Here is an 18113-nt window from a genome sequence, read left to right as displayed (position 1 = left end):
CTGATGCCAAGTGTCACCGAACTTCCAGAAAGATGAGCTCAGGCCTAAATGCTGGGCCTGGACTTAAATGTCATGGCTGCTCTTCTTTTGGGGCAGGCCAAACCAACATTTAAGTCATCAACCTCAACTTTCTGGCTTGGAGCAATCTCTTAAAATTTACAATAGTTCTCTTAACCTCTGCTTATACTTCAGAATGTCTTTTTAAGTTATGTGTAGCAACAGGCAGATGCTTAGGAGTATAATCAATGGTGCCACATCAGTTTATGCTATGTAAGGATCTGCCTTGTCATAGGTAATGACCCAAGCCTCCCAAATATGCACTACCTTTATTTTTGCCACCTGGTAATCTGGCCCAACATAAAAGCTTTCTTTACCACATAAGATCTAGAACATGTTATACTTATACACTGTATTCCTCATTATTAAAATGTTATTAAAACACACTAGCTGGTATGTATTGCAAGCAGATTCTTTTTGTCAGCAATCTTTTTACAGCCAAGCACTGAAGACTTTCAGTTATACATTCTTTAAAACATACAGTATACAGATATGAAACACATTTAAAATTAATCTCTTGCTCTAGCCTCTTCATAAACAGAGTTACAGAATAAAAACTGAGCTCAACTGCATAATTGAATTGCTTTACTAATTGCCACTTCAATAAAAACCTACAACTCAAACCAAACATCAGCAGTTTTAACAAAAAGAAATCTTGCTGCTGAATCATTCCCATCCACCAACAAATGCATTCATGGATAAATTGTGAAAATTTGGAATGGTACACAAAAGAAGACACCAGAGAGTAATGGAATGACATTACACACAACATCAAATCATGCCTCATCACACAAATGACTGAATCTTACCTTCTTCTGACATATAGCAGAAATTTCAGCTGTAAGGGGAAGGCATACAAAACATCAACACAGAATGACGATCCTTCTGTTTTACTATGGCAGCCATGGGAAAATGGACTCGCTGCAAGGAAGTCTCTGAGGCTAAACTTGTGTTTTGAGATATTATTGAAACCTCTAAGCCTGTTGGACTGCATGAGGTAGGACACTGTACACTTAGGCCTACTGCCTATTTCTACACTGAAATGAAAGACCAGCCTTGGCACATTAAGTGTGGTGTGCTCTGCATCCCATCCTCCTGCCTGCGCTTCTGCCTCACGGACAGGCTTGTAACAGTTCACCTGTAGGCACACTGCTGGGGCATGCTGTGAGAGACATGGCTGATGTGCCTACACTGCCTGTGAAAGCTCACAGGATGAAAAATGAGTGAATATGGATGAACAATGTAGAAGCAGCTGCTATGTCTGTGGCCCATAACCCCATAGCAAAATGTTTGCAGATTCAACCTGTAAGCAGCAGCTATTCAGTCTGTTGCCCTGGCAACATCTGATTCAGTAAATATAGATGGCTGAGTAAAAAGAAGTACTTTCCTTAAGTAAAGAAAACATTCTTAATCTGGATTAGATTTCAACTGGGAGACAGCAAAAACATCTCCACTGCCTATGAATTTTCAGTTTGGAGAAAAAAAGAGAGAGGGAGTGTCTTTGACCTGTGCTTGAAAGGGTTATTTTAGAGGATATGCAACTGTCCTTGTAAACCCAGGAAATTCTGATTAGTCTGTCAACATGCTTTGTCTGCATTCTGGTAGATAATAGAATATCATGCTCTCTTCACTGGCCAAAGGACAATGATTGGATCAATGCCTGGATCATTGAAAAATATTTTATGTCCTTTTCTGTTATCCTTTACAGCCTTCTGTTCATAGAACAGATTTTCAGAAGCTTTAAGAGCTTTTGAATCAGACTCAGGTTACCAGAAGAACTAGCTCCTTTTTTTGGACAACCGTATGGGACACAAATACTTTTAAAAAACTTGGTCCCAACTGTGGATCCTTCAAGATTTGAAAATCTGTTCAATTGTCTGTTCTCTCACATATAAAGAGTTGCATACTACTTCAGGTAGAGAATTAGTCAATTTTTCCTAGTAGTTTAACGATATTAAGCAGGATTAAGTACAAGCTACTTTAAAATTCTAAAAAACTTCTTTATAATAGAATGCATCATTTCAAGTAATACAGCATGCAGAAATACCAGTAAGCACAGGATTGTACAATTATGATTAATTTGTACCTACCCTTAAAATACTTCTTACCTTGTGGTAGAAGAACATCAATCAACCATTCACTGTGATCCCTACAAAAATTGTACATCTAATTAGCTTTCCATTTTTTTATTTATATATGCATTTATTTTTGCATAGAGGAAATTTATCTGAATTAATGTGTTAGGACTGACATTATTCTGAAGCGGCTTTTTTACAAATGTAGTTCTATAAATTGCAGGCTGCTTTATATTACCTCTCTTTGTTGTGCCTGTCTTATTGCAAATTAACACTTTGCCAATGTTGCTCCACCGTGTTCACGGCTTTCAAAAAATTACTTTTAAGGCATAAATTTATCAAATTAAAATAGTGTGTGCTCTGAAAGTCTGAGGGCTAAGAAATTATAGTGAAGAATAACAGACAAACATAGAAAAACAGAAGTACCAGTACCATTTTCTGTGAGTCTCCTTAGAAGCTATGCTTCTACCAAATTCAATTACTTTATTCTGCACCTTTAAATCAATGATGACTCAAAACCCTAAGGTGAGATGTAATTGCTTTTCTTACGGCTGGTGTGATATAAAGGTCTCTTAAACTGGGGACAAAAAAAACCCACGTAGCTTCTGAACCACCTGTAACCTTGTCCATTTGAACTAACGATTGGAATTCCCCATAAGTATTAATAGATCTTGTAAAGTGATGCAAACCAAATTAGCTATCTTTAAAAAATAATAGCAACAATAAAAAAAATAAAAAGTGAGGTTTGTTCATCTCAGGCTATATTCCTTCTAGGTACTGGACAAGCCTGGACCAATTTCAATTCTTCACTCTGCTGCTTCACAGTATACCTAAAGAATAATCTGAAATACATGTTACAGAAGAGTAATGAAGTCTCTGTGAAAGAGCTTTCGTTGTAATGCCCTACTTTTAACAACAACTAAAGGACAAGGCGAAAAAATGTTTCATAAGCAAAAGCTTGTACATTACCAAGGTTCCCCCATCATAGTCAATGCATCCCACAGTATCTGTTCATTCCGAGATCTTAACTTTAAAACCCGCTACTGTTCAAGATGCAAATGCTGATCATGTGGGGTAAATTTCTGTAATCCTTATTCATACTGAGTGTCAGTGTGCTCCATATATTTCAACAGGGATATCTATATAAATTATATGCTAATCATATTGAAATAAAGCGTAACTCCAGAGTTCTGAAGTCTGGAGTCTGACTATACCTCATCATTTTCCACCTCTTAGTTTACGTACCCTGCAATTCTCTGGCTACATTCTTCACAAAGATATAGGGGAGGTGGCTTATCACCCAAAGCCACAGACAAGGATGGCTCAATGCACATCTGAAACACAGAGAAGGAAAAGAATTAACACATCTGTTCACTGAAGTTCACTTAGAAAGTTCAACACATTAATGCTAGGACATACAATATAACACAACTTTGGTATGTGTTGAGAGCATTTAGTATTCTGAAAGATGGTACTTAGCATCTGGCAGTACAGGATCTCAAATTATTTCTAACAAAGAGAGGGATGTAACTGAAAATGAGAGCCTACGGGAAGAAAACAGGACATATTTCAGCATCAGTATTATCACTCTCTGAAAGACAAGTATCTTTTGTGTTACACATTTACATTGCACAGTCATGACAGACTTACTTTTTATTTTTTTCCAAAAAAAGGTCACTTAGAGGATCCATTGCTTAGGACAAGGCAATGTAAAAGTCTAGATTTATCTCTCTCAGTAACACCTGTTCCAGCAAAATCTAATTTTCAGTCATCATAGTTGTTAACTATACAGCACAATTGCATCGACAGAACAAAGACCCACAGTTCCCTTGCCAGCACTGGTGCAAAATTTGTCTTGCATTAGCTTTTATCCTACCACCGTAGCCAGTTACAGAAAACTGTTATAGTTACATACACATTTGTTTAAGTGTTTTGTACTATTTAAGGAAAAGCTGAACAGTAGTATGCATACACAATGTCTTAACCACTTAAATCAAAATGTTTCTTACTCCATTCAGGTGCAAGGTCTTATTCATAAAGGCAAATGCTTCTTTGTATGTTTCTCATCTTTGTTAACCAAATTTACATTTATCTACCCAAGAGACAACAGGCTGCATTTTTCTGAGTGATGACTGATCAAGACTGGTTCTGTCAAAGTTAAGCTAAGAGATCATTCAAAAATATTCAGGTATTTCATCTGCAAAGCTTGGAACTGTAAACTGCATTAATATTTTGCTCTACTCAGTGATTAGTCTGAAATCTAGTGATCACTACAACATGAAGCAACACCTTCCAGCTTTTTTTCCTATGAAAAGGGATCATGGAGAATGATCCATGGAGTGGGCAGGAAAGTGGTCCTTCGCAGGACTTGAGATGTGTCACCATTATGCCCTATCAGTATCACAGCTTGTGGAAAAAGCTCACTGAAGATCTTTTTGACTAATGTAATTATGTTAGTGTATGAATTGATTCCAGGAAAATTGGTTGTATCTACATACATAACTAGATACAAATCTAGTTAATTAGTACACCTAACTGTAGTATGCTCTGGACTTGGGATGCTGTTCTTGCCTCTGCCATCAAACTGCACTACGATCCTCATCAAGCAATTTTACTTTTTGTTACCCTGCACGTAGACAGGAAAGATATCATTTACCTCCCTCAAAGAGGGCTGTAGAAAAGGTAAGTAAAGCTTTGTTGCTATTTGCTTTAGGACACATTCCAGGCAAAGGATCACAATCAGAGTAGGTGCATTGTACGACCTCAATCAAGATACCAAGGTAAACATGTACCTATGTAATCAACATAATGTTTCCTGTATATAGTAATATTTATGCACATATTTACACACATGTATGTGTTCAGGAAAATATTTACATAGATTAGCCAGGAGTCAGCTTAGAATTTTTTATATGGCTCTGCAACCATCCTCATGTTTAATATCAAGATTTGACCCACAGTGGTTGGAGGAAATACCCCATCTTGCTTTAGGCAGCCAAAGAACATATTCACAAAGTTCTGGCCCCCTTGGTCTCAACAGACTTTACTATTCCCTTAGCTCTTGCTCTTGGTCACCTGCACACAACCAGAGCACATGGCTGGGGTCAAAGTGCAACCTCGCATCCCAGAAACAGTTGGGTTTGACACCTGAAGAAACAGCAGTACCTTCACAGCTGGTTTGTTAATTGCATTATGGCATTCAATGTGCTGGCAATGAATAGGATTCCAGGCTGCAAAAACAAAACACTGCTGATTAATAAACAGAGAAAATATATTTATATTCTTTGTGTCTAGTGGTATCAACCGAGAACAAGATCCTCTTGTACTAAGTACTATACAAATATGAGGGAAGACCTAGCTGTTCCTCATGAAGTCTAATAATTACAATAAACAGCCTAGAATATACATGCCTACTCACTTGTTTGGGATATAATTATGAAATGAACCATGAACTCAGCAAAGAAATAGAAAAAGCAAGACACATTGATCCCTGCTGTAGACCCTTCCTGATCTCACCAACACGTTGAATTAATCAATTATACTTCCACTCCACCAGCAGGATGGTAGGGGTAGCTGAGTAAATTCAGTAACATCCCCAGGCAAAATGAAAACACAGCTATGATAAAGGAAAAATGGTCCAGCCACAGAAGGAGCCTTAGCTTTGTAATGACAAGAAGTAAACAACAAAGGTATGTTCAAGTGGCATCACTTGGATGTTATACGGGATGCCCCCAGGCCAAAATCCCATGCAACTACAGATAATACTCATCCGATTCTGGGATACCTTAACAGAAAATTTATATATAGGAAAATTATACCAGTCTGCCCAGTGCTATTAATGGTTCAGATGGAATATCATGCTTAGTTTACAGACCTGCTTGCATGGAAGAAGTGATGCAGAGCAGTACAAGAAGAATGATTTTTTAAAAAGTCAAGAAAATCTACCAAACCATCAAGGGAAGGCTTTAGAACAGACCACACAAACATGTGTCAGGAACATCCAGGATGTATTTGGGTTGATCTAGGGGGTCTGCTAAGGTTTCTTCCAATCCTTCATTTTTATTATTTAAAATGTTGCATCCTGGTCCAGAAATTTTAAAAGTGAACAAAACGTATCCCACAGGCAAGCAGGAAAAGCAAGTCATGAATTGCTGCTGGACAGCCCCCACCATAGCACCGCAATCCCATCAGTATCATTAGGGAGTTTGGTGGACAGAGCACTTTGTACCATCCGCCTACTCAGCTCCAGCTGCATTGCTGACTTTGTCTCTCATTTTCACCCCATAGTCAGCCTTGAGAACTTATCCATTATACTGACTGCACTTGACATCACCTGACTTTTTTTGACAGTAACAGCCAGATAAGGAGTCTTAGCAACAGCAGCAGCAATAGCAACTGGCACAACAAAAGCAAACAAAGCAATAATTGAAAGGAACATAAGCCAGAACCCTTGTAAGGCCAAGAACGCAGTTTCACAGACCATTTGGAACACTATTTATTTTCTTCTCCTGTTCTGGTTTAGTTAGCATTGGGACTAACACAATATATTCACTAGCCATGATAACAGTTCTTATTTTTTATAACATCTTTTGAAAATACAGAGCAATGGATATTTTATATACTTATGAAAGTACCAAGTTATCGAACAGAAGGTTTCAAAATACATTGTAGAACTGTAAACGTGACATTAAACACAGTTCTGATCATTTCCTTTATATTTATTTTGGCTTACACAAAAACAGTTGCACTGACCTGTATACTGCAGTCCTCTGTACTCACTGATTGCCCCAGGGGGTTTTAAATTGGGCCAATAGTGAAATAACATTTGTACTGCTGGAGGTTTAACTTGAGATGGTCCATAGGCTATCACATATAGCAAATCCTAAGGAAAGACACGTACAAAATGTTTATTTTGCAAGGTTACAAAACACAATTCAATATATATTACTTGAGTTCAAAGATATCTGAACACACAAAATATATACATTTCATGCCCTACCAAACATCCTTTGTACACTCTTACAAGTACATTAGATGACTAACTTCTAGTTAGTTCATGTGAACTAACATGTTCACAATTGGCTTCCGAGTTTGATCGGAGCATCCAACTGCTACCACCCACCCCACGTAGTAAACTAACATATAGCAAATGAAGCCTCTGCCTAGTCATGGAGCAAAGAGGCATGATATAGACAAATAACTGAATCCTGATCAGATTCAGGCTAAGACAATACTCACCGTCTTCATAAAAGTTCAGTCCCACATGAACTGAGAAGACAGACTGGTGGTTATTAAAATTTCTGCTAACTGGACCCACAACCACATAGTATTTAGGAAACAGAGCTCTGTTCTACAGAACGTGGGGCTGCTTCTGTAAACTAAAAATCAGAGGGACCTTCCTCTCCACAATCCAGAAGGAGGATAGGATATAAAGATCATTTATAACTTCTTGGCATATGGTCGGTTCAATTTTCAAGCCATCTGGTTTTCATTACGATCCAAATACAGTCATTTCCACAAAGTATATATGATCATAAACTTACTTTCCATACTTCTTGCTTATATTTCATGAGGCATTCCAATAATTGGCAATGATACACTGAGAAAGAAAAGACAGTATAGACATAATACTGAAATAGAAACTCAAGTTACAGAAGTGACGTAATTAGCTGATTGGCTTTGCTTTGTCCGTCCAAAACTCTGTATCTCATTTAACTACTTTTTATTTTAAAGTGCTTGCTGAAGAATCATTGCCCTAAGAGTCATCACAAAAGATTAGAAATTAAATATTAGTAACTTCTTTCTCTCAAGGAATGCAGTAAGATAATGAGTACTTAAGTGTACAGCTTTTTGCAGAGCAATGGAGATCTTTTTCAAACACATCTAGTTTAAGAGTACCTGCAAATTCACTTAAACTTTGTCCCTCTGCCACAATATAAGGCTGTAAATGGGTGTCTTGTCATTCATCTTGAGGCAGTAATGGAAGTCACATGTAACAATACACAGCATCCTCCTAGACAAACTGGCTGCCCGGGGCTTGGATGGGTGGACTCTTCAATGGGTTCAAAACTGGCTGGATGGCCGAGCCCAGAGAGTGGTGGTGAATGGGGCAAAGTCCAACTGGCGGCCGGTCACTAGCGGTGTTCCGCAGGGCTCAGTTCTGGGGCCGGTGCTGTTCAATATCTTTATAGATGATCTAGACGTAGGGGTTGAGTGCACCCTCAGTAAATTTGCAGATGACACCAAGCTGAGTGGGAGTGTCGATCTGCTGGAGGGTAGGAAGGCCCTGCAGAGGGATCTGGACAGGTTAGATAGATGGGCCGAGACCAACGGCATGAGGTTCAACAAGAACAAGTGCCGGGTCTTACGCTTTGGCCACAACAACCCCATGCAGCGCTACCGGCTGGGGGAAGAGTGGTTAGAAAGCGGCCCGGTGGAAAGAGACCTGGGGGTGCTGATCGACAGCCGGCTAAACATGAGCCAGCAGTGTGGCCAGGTGGCCAAGAAGGCCAATGGCATCCTGGCCTCTATTAGGAATAGTGTAGCCAGCCGGTCTAGGGAAGTGATCGTCCCTCTGTACTCGGCACTGGTGAGGCCGCACCTTGAATACTGTGTTCAGTTCTGGGCCCCGCACTTCAAGAAAGATGTTGAGGTGTTGGAGCGAGTCCAGAGGAGGGTGACCAAGCTGGTGAAGGCTCTGGAGGGTCTGACCTACGAGGAATGGCTGAGGGAGCTGGGGTTGTTTAGCCTGGAGAAGAGGAGGCTCAGAGGCGACCTTATTGCAGTCTACAACTACCTGAAGGGAGGTTGTAGTGAAGTGGGAATCGGCCTCTTCTCCCGGGCAGCTAGCGATAGGACAAGAGGACACAGCCTCAAGCTTTGCCAGGGTAGGTTCAGGTTGGACATCAGGAAGAATTTCTTTACAGAAAGGGTTATTAGACATTGGAATGGGCTGCCCAGGGAGGTGGTGGAGTCACCATCTCTGGATGTGTTTAAGAAAAGACTGGACATGGCACTTAGTGCCATGGTCTAGTCGACAGGGTGGTGTCAGGGCAACGATTGGACTCGATGATCCCAGAGGTCTCTTCCAACCTGGTTGGTTGATTCTGTGATTATTCCCTTCGCCTCCGTTTAGCCCACACCCAGGGCTAAACAATAGCCAGTTGTTCTATCACCCAATGACCCCTCCCCAGCTGAGGAAGGGAACTGGGAAAAGGAGGGAGACTCATTGGTTGAAATGGGAACAGATTTAATAAAATAAGAAAACCAATATTAATACTAATGCTACTATAAAATACACAGAGTTATACTCAGCCCACATAGCAGTCGCAAGCTATTCAGTACTATACCAGTACTATTCAATATATTCATTAATGACTTGGATGAGGGATTAGAGTGCACTGTCAGCAAGTTCGCTGATGACACAAAACTGGGAGGAGTGGCTGACACAATGGAAGGCTGTGCAGCCATTCAGAGAGACCTGGACAGGCTGGAGAGTTGGGTGGGGAGAAATTTAATGAAATATAACAAGGGCAAGTGTAGAGTCCTGCATCTGGGCAAGAACAACCCCATGTACCAGTACAAGTTGGGGACAGACCTGTTGGAGAGCAGCATAGGCGAAAGGGACCTGGGGGTCCTAGTGGACAGCAGGATGACCATGAGCCAGCAGTGTGCCCTTGTGGCCAAGAAGGCCAATGGCATCCTGGGGTGTATTAGAAGGGGTGTGGTTAGCAGGTCGAGAGAGGTTCTCCTCCCCCTCTACTCTGCCCTGGTGAGGCCGCATCTGGAATATTGTGTCCAGTTCTGGGCCCCTCAGTTCAAGAGGGACAGGGAACTGCTAGAGAGAGTCCAGCGCAGAGCCACGAAGATGATTAAGGGGGTGGAACATCTCCCTTATGAGGAGAGGCTGAGGGAGCTGGGTCTCTTTAGCTTGGAGAAAAGGAGACTGAGGGGGGACCTCATTAATGTTTATAAATATGTAAAGGGCAAGTGTCACGAGGATGGAGCCAGGCTCTTCTCAGTGACATCCCTTGACAGGACAAGGGGCAATGGGTGCAAGATGGAACACAGGAGGTTCCGCATAAATATGAGGAAAAACTTCTTTACGGTGAGGGTGACTGAACACTGGAACAGGCTGCCCAGAGAGGTTGTGGAGTCTCCTTCTCTGGAGACGTTCAAAACCCGCCTGGACGCGTTCCTGTGTGATATGGTCTAGGTAGTCCAGCTCCGGCAGGGGGATTGGACTAGATGATCTTTCGAGGTCCCTTCCAATCCCTAACATTCTGTGAATCTGTGATTCTGTGAAGCTGTGCACTCCCAGCAGTGAATGCCCGATGTCAAACCCTGCGAGCACCACAGCTCCAGCGAGTGCGCGACAGTCACAGGGAACGGGAGAGCAGGATGACGGGCGAGACCCTCCTCCAGGGATGGTGACCATTGAATAGAGAGAGGGCCGCCCCAGCAAACTTTCCAATTTATAGTGAATGTGATGTTTATGGTATAGAATATGGCCGTTAGCCAGCCTGGGTCAGCTGCTCTGGTTTTTGCTCCTCCTAGCTTAAGCACTTGGCTAACTCTGAACTGCTAAAGGCCTTGATCACCACAGAAACCTGCATACCATGGCTGGCCACGAACTAAACCAAAGTGTCTTATCAACTCTGTTCCCACCGTATTGAGTGCTGCAGTCTTCTGAGAAGTGCAGCTTTTCTGAACAGAAAATTGATTCTATGATTCTATCCAAGCGAAACCAGGACACCCGTGTATACCAAAGGCTATAGGAGCCACTCTGCATCAAACAAACATGAGAGCCAAATGAACTACTTTACAGGTTTGACTTCCCAAAAACCACAGGGCAACATTTTCCTCAAATGGCTGGAATGTAGAATTCACAAACAAAAATAGAACATTTCATGAAAATCTAACTTGTGCAAGTAGCTTTTAAAAATGGTGTGCTGCTTTCATTTACCGCTGTGAACTATGTTAGCACAATGTGGCACTTCTCACACGCATACTGCAGTGCAGCGTTCCTCCCCACACGCACCATCTACCCATCTACATAAACACAGGTGATAGTTGACTATCGTGCAATCTAACAGCTCCCTCAGGTTAAATTTTGTTTCGATTTGGTTATGTGATCCCACTGTTTTAACTGGGACTGTGCCACACAGAGAGAGAATGGCTTTGCATTTAGATACTTATAATTACATTTAAATTCATTCTAGCTCTGTTGAGCCTGCAGCCAGCATTACCTCTCTTTAAAAAATAGTATCAGTTGTGAACTTGGTGGGATATGAAATCATAGTATAAGACAAACTGTTACTATGAATTTCTATAGTCAAAGTTAGTGGTGATTTCTCTCCAACACTGATATATCAACACTATTTTCTAATGTCAGCAAGAGTAGATCAGAGTCTCCAATCCTGGGCCAAATCCTATTTCTCATCACAATGAGATCTCTTATCTACATAATGATTACTTAAAGCATGATGCTCAGAAATTCCAGTTGTGACTAAAAGCACTTATTTTTCCTCCTGCGTTGGATGGTGAGATGGATTTTTCCCATCATATGAAGTTTTCTGATTGCATTTGACACAGTACTTGATGACTCAGAGTGAATGACACCATGTTGCATGTTTACACATACCTGGGTTTGATGTGTACTGCATTGCAATCATTAGCATTGACGATGCAGATAGATTGACATGTGCTGGAACGCCTTCTCTTTTTGAGGATCCCACTTGAAAGAAAGGAAAAAAAGAAGAAAACATTTTCTATTGTATAACAAGGAAAATTAGGAAAGGATAACTGATTCCAACTGATGAAAATAAAATTCCTAAGGTACCATGTCATTAAAAAAAAACCCAACAAACCAAAACAAAACTAAAAAACTAGAAACATTCAGTATTGGAGGAGGTGAAACCCCTTTCCTGCTGGAAGAGAAAGATTACTTCACAGAGCGCACATCTGGTTTTCCAGATCAGTGAGATTTCATTCCCAGAGCTGCATTAACCAAAAACAGTGATCTTCTCAGGCACTCTCCTTCAGAACCCACAAACTGGTCAAACCAATGTCACTTGCATAGTCAAGTGCACCTGGGGCCTGGATTGTAGGAAAGGTAAGGAGGAAGTGGAGGGTAAAGAAACAAGAAAAAATGGAAAGCCTGCTGTTGAGGTATACTGATGAAGGGTTGGGGCTGGTGGTAGCTGCTGGCTGTTGGTATATGGCACAGATTACTTCTCAGGGAGCATATGGTATGACTTCAAGTTATACCTACATACCAGAAAAATTAGCCCCCCTTGTTATGTGAACTGTACTAAGATAATGATAAACAGTAGCACCAAAGTATAGCTAAGCTGTTGTAACTGACCTCACACATAAAGTGGCTAGAGTTCCTTCTAGTATGCTACTAAGTCGTTACTATTAAATGGTATACTTGGAAAAAACCTAGAGTCTAAGTGCTTATTTGCTGAACTATAACATGGCAATATGGCTTTGAAGGCAACCTCCTACACAGAGATGTGGCATGTATCTTCCCCATCCTCACTCACAGGACTTTCCCAAGCCTGGCTGCCAGGACCCAAATACCAAGCACTTGAGATAGAAGCACAGAGATGCTTTCATCCCTTCCATCTGGCTCTCCAGCTGCTTACACAATCTCTGCATCCTCCCTTTTGGTTTGATTCAGAGCTAAACACTACGGGAAGGAAAGGTTCTGCACTCGCCTTGTAAAGGCGCAGATCATTGCTGGTGGGGAAAGACTAGGACACTAATTAAAAGAACACTTAACTGGAAAAGAGAAGGGATGGGAAAATGGAGAATTTCTCTCTTCTGTCTGATACTTCTCCACATAATCCAACATTACTATGGCTCTCTTCATTGCACTTCATTCATTCTTTTTTGAATCTCATCCACACGCGTAAGAGCCCCCGAATTATTACAGCAAGGTCTATTTGTATGGATTTAAATTGCAAATTACTCAGCAGCTCTAACCTGGCAATTAAAATGTGGCCATCAGCAGAAAAGTAGGACACAGTACTAGAAGCCAAATTTAAAAAGCAGCAGACTGGTTTCATACAGAGACCTAACCAGAACTGTTTGAGGAAAGAGGCAGCATGACAAAGGTTGTTCTCATGCTCTACATGGATGCAAACTCTGTCAAGGGCAAGTGGGGAACAGTATCCATTTCAGTAAATCAAGGATTTGTCTCAATCAGTTGTTCTGGATAATAGTTCTACAGATCTGAACATAGACAGAACAGGATAAGTCACCTACATCAGCTGTTCTTTAACAGGTAAGAGTAATGGAAGAAAAACGAGTTTAATGCAACGTTCTGTTCTTAACCCAAAGAGGACCTACTGCACATACGTATAAAATATATCTTAGTAATTTTCATTTGCAAACTGTTATTAGACCTGTCAACAGCAACAGAGAAAACATCATTGCAATGTCTTACACGGGACTATTTTACAGGGGTAATCTGAGGTACAGAACAGTTAAGGGATTTCTCCAAGATCACTGACTGGTAGAGCCAGAAAATGTAGGTGATAAATTTCCATAAAATCTTAATCTCAAAACACTGGACCATGCTTCTTTACATGTTCTAACAGCATCTTCTACATGCTTAAATGACATCAGTGTTGATCTCTGTACAAAGTTGTCCATGTTTTTCCATAAAGGTCTGGAATACAGATAAGGAGGAGACGTTCTCAGAGCCACAGCATGGTTGATGTCAGAAGGGACCTCTGGAGATCATCTTGCCCAACCTCCCTGCTTAAAGAGAGGCCAACTAGTGCAGGTACTCAGGACCTTGTCCAGTTGTGTTTTGAGCAGCTGCTAGGAGGGAGAATCTGCAAACTCTCTGGCAAACTGTTCCAGTGTTTGATCACCCACACAGTAAAAGGCTTGTTGGTTAAAACTGACTTTTAATATTGATCCTAATGCTTCCATCTGCAGAGCATGGTTAAATTTCTCGCTACTACTGAAATCCCATCAAGCTTTTTATTGGGTACACGGACAAGCATGCAGAACACACCTCAGGATTCACATTCTGCAGGCATTATGAAATTATGTAATCATGGGACACCCTTGGGGAGGGGAAGGAAAAAAATGAGAAAATAAGGCAGGCACAGTCAGATTCAGTCTTAACATGTATGGATAGGAGACATTACAGGCAGAGCTGTTTAGTTCAGAACTTAAAAAGAAAATGCCGAGAAGAGAGGGAGGGAGAAAAATCAGAAATTCACCACATCATTACATTGAGAAGAGTCATTCCTGTATATCCAGATTTAGTCCAGATGCAAAAATTACGTATGCTGCTATTGCATCTATCATTTCAGGAGCTGTTTGCCCATTGATTCTGTATTCAAAACTCCCACTGCCGGCACTGAAAGTTCTACGGGTCTGAAAAGAGTGTATTTCTTAAATAAGTTAAACTTCACCCTTTAAATGAAGGGAGAATTCAAACAGTAACAGAGCATTATAAATAAATTACAATAATAGAATTATTTCCCTTTGAAAAATATTCACATGGAATTTTTTTACATATATATGTACAGTAGATTGAAGTCCCATGACAATTCTATGACAGATCCAACTTTGACTCCTACAGTCTGATAGTCTATAGCAGCACACGTTTTCTGAGACATAACAATACTAGAATGAGTTCTACTTACATATAGCCATAGGCAGAAAAGATGTGCTGAGATACTCTATAATATCCTTGTGCAGAAATGGAGGAAAGGTAGCTAGTGTTGAAATCATTGTATAGGGTAAAGTACTCAAAATATCGTCATTGAGAAAAGGAAGTAAGCATGTAGTAGTGTAAAAAATTGATTGCCCAAGATCTGTTGAATAAAATGAAATAAACACAGAATCATTACAGTGGAAAAATATTTATGACTATGTACTTTTTAGTTTAGAAAACTATAAAAAAGTTACACTTAAATTCATGTTTTCCCCTCAAAGTAATTTGTGAAGTTAATCTCTATAGACAAGAGACTTCACCCACCATTTTTAAGCCTCTCCTAAAATAGAGGGAAACAGCTGTTCAACAGTACTCAGAAGAGTTTGGAGGGAATATGAATACTACAGACAGTAAAATCATTGATTAAAATCAATGTTGATTTTAAACATAGATTGATTAATATAAAGTGGCCTCCATTTAAGCAGAGATGTTATCAGAATTGGATATGCACTTTGGTATTGAAAGGCCTGCTTTTGCAAAAAGCATTCTAGTCTTTATCAGCCATAGAAAAATAAGATTTTCATCTTAATTACCCTCAAGAGAGCTGCAAAGTACCCCTCACAGAGACTACAGGAAGCATGACCATGTTTTTCAAACAACATGTGATTAAACTATGGATCTTGTTTTCCTGGGAAGCCATTGAGGCCAAAAATGGCCAAGGCTTAAAAGGAAAGGAATATTTATCAAGAATTCCCATCCTTACTCTAATCAATCATACTACAACTCTTTGGAAGGGATACTTAAGAAATGTGCAACATTTCAAGATCCAAAGGGAAGGCATAGGTTACTGTATATCTGAGCACGGTGGCATCTTTATACGCTCTTCCAAATGAGGAATTGAGCTGGAGCCAATAACCCTCCGAGAAAGGTTACAGCACTCAGTGAACCCCAAGTCTGAACCTATACGATGATCCCAATACATAACAAGGCCTCTCCCCTGCGTGAAAGGGATTCCTTTTGTTACTCACTCTTTAACCTTAAGTATGTTACACAGACCTTCAGTCTCATCTGTAAAACTAGGATGATTTAAAACTGGCTCTGTAAAGTGCTCAGATCTGTAGCTGCAAACATCATGAGCTATGGCTCATGAGAATTAAAATTAGCAGTCCATTTCAGTGGTTCTGGCAAGTCTTCTCTGCAAGCGTTTAACCAGATCCTTAATGCTGGAGAGTGTTTCTCTCTTGCAATACGAATTTACCGGCTAAGCACAGAGAGTTTCAGATAAGCTGATTGGACCAAAGTTCAGGATCATCTAGCACACCAGTTGTACTTACCCAAACAACATTGATTGTTCTGACAAAAAAAAAATATATATTTCTTTTAGTCAAATGCTAAGCTGAGGGAGAAATAAATAACAAGCTGTATTGCAAAATTTAATTCTCCCTACACAGAACCATAGAAAATAGCAAGTGACTTACCCTCGCCCCAAGCATGAGTCAACCAAATTATTTCTGGCAGATATTTATCTAAACTGTTCTTAAATCTCTCTCTGCAAGACAATTCACTCCTTCTCCTGGCAATTCATCCTAGTGCTTAACTGTCTTTATCATAAAAAGGCCTTTTTTATTTTTAAATTTCCATTGCTGCGGTTTAAGCCTACAACTTCTTATCCTGATCTACTGTAAGCACAACTAGTTTGGTTTAGTTTATTTCTCCTCGCAGCAACCTTTACATACTTGTATACGATAACCATGCCTCCCTTCCGTTTTTCTCTAAGCTAGACAAACCGAGTTCTTCCCGTTTTTCCTCACTGTTCACATTTTCTAGACCTCATATCGTTCTCGTTTCTTTTTCCCCGCACTGCTCCCAAATTGTCCATGTCTTTCTTGAAGCCAGATGGGCAACTCTGAAAATTTTACTCCAGCTGAGGCCTTGCTAGGGCTGTTAGAGTGATAAATAGAACACTTTGGGTGTCTCATACACAAAACACCTCTTTACATATTGCTAGAATAATATTAATATATTACTGAATTACGGTCTGCCTCCGATCTACTGTAACACCCCAACCTCTGCAGTACGGCTTTCAAGGTAGTATTTCCCCCGATTCATCTCTGCCTTTGATTTCTCCTGCTTAAACACAGTATTTTACATTTCTCCTTTGAAGACATTTCAAAACAGAATGCAATTTGCCAAGATTGTTTTGAATCTTCCACACAAAGGACATGCTATTCACCATATTGAAAACCCCTGTAAATCAAAGTGCTCTCTCATTTCTATCAGCTAAGTAAAAAAATTAAAATATTTAATAACGCTAGACCCAGCACAGACTCCTGTAAGATTCACACTTGGTATACCCTTCCAGCTGACAAGAGCCACTGGTAATTACTCCTGGAGTGTCTTCCTCACTCAAGTGGGGACTATATGTCCCAGATTGCCTATTAGGATGTCAAGTGACACAGCAACAAAAGCCTGACCAAGGACAGGAAAACCCCGTCAGGAGAGCTGTTGTGCTGCCATAAAAGGAAATTATGTTTGCTCAGCCTTACTTGTTCTTTACAGGTTTCCATTGGTTGTTAATTATCACCATGTTATCTACTTAGAAAGAGACTGTTTTGATAATTAACTCCACCATTTCTAGAAATTGAAGTTAAGTCAACAAGTCTGTAGTTTGCTAGCAGCCACTCTCTTGCAAGATCATACCATTTCCTAGTGCAGTAGTCTTGGATTCAAAACATGCTGCTGCCAACTCAAAAGGAATTCAGCATTTAACAGTAACAACTTTCCTCCTAAAGAATTTCAGCAGTGTACCAGATAGATTGACAACAATCTTCCTATACTGAAGATTGTTACGTACTATGTAAGTAATACATCCCAATACCATGGTGAAAATTCATATTTGGCTTATTTAACACAGGGAGGACACTAGGCTCCTGAATCCCAGTATGGAAAGCCACAGACTAACAAGCCAGACATATGCAGAACTTGAGGGAAAACAATATAAATACAACACAGTCACAAAAAAAAAAAATCTTGTGATTAACTAGTTCAAACATAAGAAAACACAGCTTTTCTGTAAGTCAGACAGAGACGTTGCTATCTTTTTACCCAGGAATATTTTAAAGCCATCTCAAATCACCATTACCGTGGTTTCTCTTCAATTAAATGTATACTACGTTCTATTTAGAGATGGACCTTCACCAAAACACTCAATCTGCGTATTTGTTATAGGCCAGATATACATTTGCAAGCAATTTGTGCCTTTTTAAGGGAGCCACCCCAAAAAGACGAGTCTGAAGATA

At 40.2% G+C, this 18113-nt stretch overlaps 1 protein-coding gene across 2 annotated transcripts in view; it reads right to left on the bottom strand.

The window, feature by feature from the left end:
* Nucleotides 1–18113, bottom strand: part of UNC79 (unc-79 homolog, NALCN channel complex subunit) — a 126401-nt gene that overhangs the window by 93961 nt on the left and 14327 nt on the right. For both annotated transcript variants that reach the window (XM_068398114.1, XM_068398115.1), the window contains exons 4-11: nucleotides 14804–14974; nucleotides 11776–11868; nucleotides 7676–7731; nucleotides 6885–7014; nucleotides 5298–5362; nucleotides 3378–3466; nucleotides 2166–2206; nucleotides 867–895 (exon numbers count right to left, since the gene is read on the bottom strand). In XM_068398114.1, coding sequence (XP_068254215.1) covers nucleotides 867–895; nucleotides 2166–2206; nucleotides 3378–3466; nucleotides 5298–5362; nucleotides 6885–7014; nucleotides 7676–7731; nucleotides 11776–11868; nucleotides 14804–14974 — 674 coding nt within the window. The remainder of the gene's footprint in view (nucleotides 1–866; nucleotides 896–2165; nucleotides 2207–3377; nucleotides 3467–5297; nucleotides 5363–6884; nucleotides 7015–7675; nucleotides 7732–11775; nucleotides 11869–14803; nucleotides 14975–18113) is intronic.

The sequence above is a fragment of the Nyctibius grandis genome, chromosome 4 (assembly GCF_013368605.1).
Source record: "Nyctibius grandis isolate bNycGra1 chromosome 4, bNycGra1.pri, whole genome shotgun sequence".
Classification (NCBI taxonomy): Eukaryota; Metazoa; Chordata; class Aves; order Nyctibiiformes; family Nyctibiidae; genus Nyctibius; species Nyctibius grandis.
Note: the sequence above shows the minus strand (reverse complement) of the source record. Positions and strands in the feature narration are given on the sequence as shown.